General features: G+C 52.0%; 1 protein-coding gene across 1 annotated transcript; it reads left to right on the top strand.

Annotated features, from left to right (window-relative positions):
- The first annotated feature begins 15 nt into the window (after positions 1-15).
- LOC108524528 (serine--tRNA ligase, cytoplasmic-like) lies at positions 16-1,850 on the top strand. Its single transcript, XM_017865641.1, has 4 exons — positions 16-237; positions 494-559; positions 934-1,063; positions 1,421-1,850. Exons 1-4 carry the CDS (start codon positions 226-228, stop codon positions 1,576-1,578), a joined length of 366 nt encoding a protein of 121 aa, XP_017721130.1. The 5' UTR covers positions 16-225; the 3' UTR covers positions 1,579-1,850.
- The last annotated feature ends 2,367 nt before the right edge of the window (positions 1,851-4,217 follow it).

Raw genomic sequence — 4,217 nt, 5'->3', positions numbered from 1 at the left:
GAATTCTCCAGGCTTGCTAAAGGTTAGCCTTCTGAAATACCATCCCTCCTTCATGAGTTCTAGGGGTTTTTCCTTACAGGTTCTTTGAATCATGCTGCCAGTAAGAAGCTTGACCTGGAGGCCTGGTTTCCGGGCTCAGGAGCCTTCCGTGAGTTGGTCTCCTGTTCTAATTGCACGGATTACCAGGCTCGCCGGCTTCGAATCCGATATGGGCAAACCAAGAAGATGATGGACAAGGTAGATGGCCCCCAGGGAGGTGGGAAGCAGAGCCTTCAGTACACGGCCCGTCCGTCTTATTTCGCAGCCTCTGGGGTGCACTGGTCCCCAGCATCATGGGAAAACCTGAGCTTCTCAATCTAGACCAAAAAGGGAATCTGAAAATGCCTTCTACTGAGTCAGGACTGAGTTCTTTTAGCTAGAAACCTGAATCTAGCTCTCTTCTATAAGGTAATTCTAGCTTTTCTCTTTCTGGCTTTGTTTTTCTTAACTCCAGAGAAAGAATAATCTCCATTTATCTACACAGAACAAGTTGGAGGCTTCCCTCTTCTCACCCAAGAAGGTCTGGGTTGTAAGCTGTTCTCTTCAAACCCAATTTTCAGGCCCTACTCTTTTCCAAGTCAGGGGCTTGAAAGGGGTGAAAAGGAAAGGCCACAATAGTAGTTTCTTCCTTCCCTCAAAGGGCCCAACTCCTCAGAATACCAGAAGCTACCACTTGTCACTCATGGAGACATGAGGGATCTTTCTGCAGTTATCTAACAGGCAATAAATACCAAATAATTCAAATTCAGAAAAAAGTTGCTGAGGGGTCGAACCCATCATTTTGATGTGGACAGTTGTGGTTGGGGAAGTCTGGTTGAATGGATGGTTCCTGGCCGTCCGTAAGAACAGCTGAGAGTTGAGTCCGACTTCCCCTCTGGGACCCTGTCTTCCCAGGTGGAGTTTGTCCATATGCTCAATGCTACCATGTGCGCCACTACCCGTACCATCTGCGCCATCCTGGAGAACTACCAGACAGAGAAGGGCATCACTGTGCCTGAGAAATTGAAGGAGTTCATGCCGCCAGGTAAAACTCCCAGCTCATCTCATCACCCTCCTCTTTTCTGTCTTCACACTCTTCAAAATAGCAGGCCCCTTTCAGGTATACCAGGTTTTTTTGTTTGGACACAGCCCCGGAAACTGTTGTCTGCCCTCTCGGGCTGGGCAGGGCAGGGGGCCTGGCTGAGAAAGTAGCCAGTGCAGGTGTGATACTGAAAGGCTGCTAAGATTCAGACTAGGGAAGAAAAGAATAAAGGAAACTGGTGCCTATCAAAGGGACCCCTCTGTTCAAAGGGATCATTGTCTCGTTGAATTCTCCCCAGAGGTCTTAGGGCTTTGACTCGCTGAGAAACAATAGGTCATTTGGTTGACTCTTCCCTCCCAGGACTGCAAGAACTGATCCCCTTTGTGAAGCCTGCACCCATTGACCAGGAGCCATCCAAGAAGCAGAAGAAGCAACATGAGGGCAGCAAAAAGAAAGCGGCAGCAAGAGACGTCCCCCTAGAAAGCAGGCTGCAGAACATGGAGGTCACCGATGCCTGAACATTCCTGCGTCCCTGTTTGCTTTCATTTCTGTCCGCTGAGATCTCAGAGCCTGCCCAACAGCAGGGAAGCCAAGCACCCATTCATCGCCCTGCCCCCATCTGACTGTGTAGCTGAGAGGGGAGCAGTGCCGTGTACCACACAGATGTTCCTGTCTCCTTGCATGGGCATAGGAACCCATCACTGATGACTGATGAAACCATGCAATAAAGCATCTCTGGGGAGGGCTTAGGACTCTTCCTCAGTCTTCTTCCTGGGGCTTGAACCCCACCTCTGACGGTTCTCCCTGATACACGCTTCTGCTTTTCCTTCCAAATTAGGCTGTCCCTCCAGTTAGCAAGTCACAGAGCCTTTGAACAGGTAGGTGAAGGGAGGGGTACACTTAGAAAAGGCTCAAGGGGCAGGTGGAAAATGGAGTCTGAATCACACAAGCTTGCAGGGCAAGGGCCAGGATCTTCCTTTACAAATATGTTCCTGCTTGAAATCATTGAGGTAGGACTGGCTTAGAGCCAGAACTGTTTTAAAAGCCTCTTAGCACTTCTGATCCCTACAAAGGACGCTGGAAATGGAGAGGCTGTATTTAATCCAGAAGAGCCCCTAGCTTCTACCCCTAGCACAGGTTGGGGACTTATTAACAGCAGTTTCTCTAGTTACAGCCACCCCTACATGGGGAGACCAACTGCATACCATCTTGCTGCTGCACCTCCAAAGGACTGAGATAGCCAGCAGGGCAGACGAGAGGAGAAAAATGTTGTAGTCCCTTTGTGGAGCTCCCACTGTTGCCCTAATAGCCAGTTCCTTTCGCAGGGGAGGCTGATGTTCAGGCTGTTTATTTACCTGCTGCCTTTCATCTGCAATCTACAAACCCTCTACTTTAATAACAGCTTCTGTTAGTTTAGTGCCTCTCTCCTAGGAGGTTAAAATACTCCCTATAGGTGATCTCTTTTATCTTTGCGATGGTCCCAGAAGGTAGGGTGGGGGACATGATTATATGATTATGCCTGTTCCATCCTTTGGAAGACAGAAATACAAGCATGGTAAGGGAGATGAGACAATGTGGCCTGGTGGAGGTTGGAAGTCCTGACTCCTCGGCAGTGCTTTATGTTTCTTTGGGAGGTTGAGAGCTGAAATATAAACTGGACTGTCACTTAGGAGCCTTTATCTCACCTCAGCTTCCTTAGTCCCTGAGCAGCGACTTCCCTGGGCCTGCTGGAGCATGGTACCAAGGAAAAAGGGGCCATGTGCTCTGTTTTCCACTGAGGGCTTGGGATTGATCCTATTAATCTTGCTACTGGAAACCCTGTCAAAACTGAGGTAGGTGTGTGAAAGGGTGACAGTGGCTCTCTTGTGTTGCCTGGCCATGCTAGCTGGGCGCCCACAGGCAGACCCAAGCAGCCCGCCTGGGCTATATATATAGCCCATTGCCCCAGCTCTGGGATAACAAAGCCAGAAGGGGACAAAGCAAGCTGCTCCCATTTGTAATTCAGAAGGACCAGAAACTCACATTCCTGTGGCCTCAACTATTTGGTTTGAAGAAAGGCAGCTTACACAGGGAGCAGGAGGCTAGTTTTGCCCCACCCCCTATACCATTCCAGAAGCCCACTGGGAACTCTCACAGGGCCCTGAACGCCCCTGCTCTGCTTTAGAAGTCCCTACAGCTGCCTGTTCCACTCCCCACGCCTACCTGCTTTGGCTCCTGGTGCCTGTGACCTTCCCACCAGTAGGAGGCTCTGCTTTCTGCCATGGCCCCGAGACCTCTGTGGGAGGGCAGAAGCTGGGGCTCTGAGTCCCTGGGGACCCAGCTGACTTAACCTGCTGGAGCTGGCTGCCTGGACTCCCAGCTGCTTTGTGCAGAGAGACCCTCCTGCCCTGGGCAGCCCAGCTTCCCCTGCCAGCCTTCCTCCTGCCCATGTGGGGACTGGTGTAGGAACCTGGCTAGGAAGACAGCTGTATGGACGAACTGGCCTGGTAGAGAGTAACTGTAAGGGACCCCGTGCTCCCAGAGGCCAGAGGAGAAGAAGTCAATGGTAATGAAGGCAAGGCTGGCTGTGGCTGAGGTCCCTCCCCACAGGTCATGCCCAAGAGCACAACAGCAGGAGGGCACACATAGCCACCGAGTGCTTACCCTGGGCCAGGCACCATTAGGAGCAGGGTTTACAGAAGAAAGAATGTAACACAGTTCTTGCTCTCCAATAACTGCTGGGAAAGGTGTGGTTCGCCTTCCTTCAGAGAGGGAAAACCAGACACTCTCCCTCCCTGAGGCAGTGGGATGGGACTGATGCAAGCTTCACTTAGGAGGGGCCAACCTACCTGGAAGCCGAGCATTTGGGAACAGGCCCAGTAGCCTTGACTCCACCCTGCCAGTTGCCTCCGCATCCCACGCCTGATGCCCTCATCCCTGGCACCTTGACCTGCCCCATCTCCAACCTCAGCTACCCAGGTTACCTCAGTTAGCAAACGCCCTGCAGAGGCCTAGTGGAGTGAGTCAGAGCCCTGGGTCCCTCACCAGCCGTGGGTTCCCACACCCAGGTGTTCAGGGCCCAAGATGCAGGTCTGGGTGCTTTAGGCAGGGAGTGAGGAAACACTGGGACCAACAGTCTGGCCTCTCCACCAAGAGAGACAACCATGAGCCAGACCTC

This window comes from Rhinopithecus bieti, unplaced genomic scaffold (genome assembly GCF_001698545.2).
Source record: "Rhinopithecus bieti isolate Rb0 unplaced genomic scaffold, ASM169854v2 repeat_2565, whole genome shotgun sequence".
In the NCBI taxonomy this organism is placed as follows: Eukaryota; Metazoa; Chordata; class Mammalia; order Primates; family Cercopithecidae; genus Rhinopithecus; species Rhinopithecus bieti.
The sequence above is the reverse complement of the archived record's forward strand: the minus strand, read 5'-3'. Positions and strand labels throughout refer to the sequence as shown.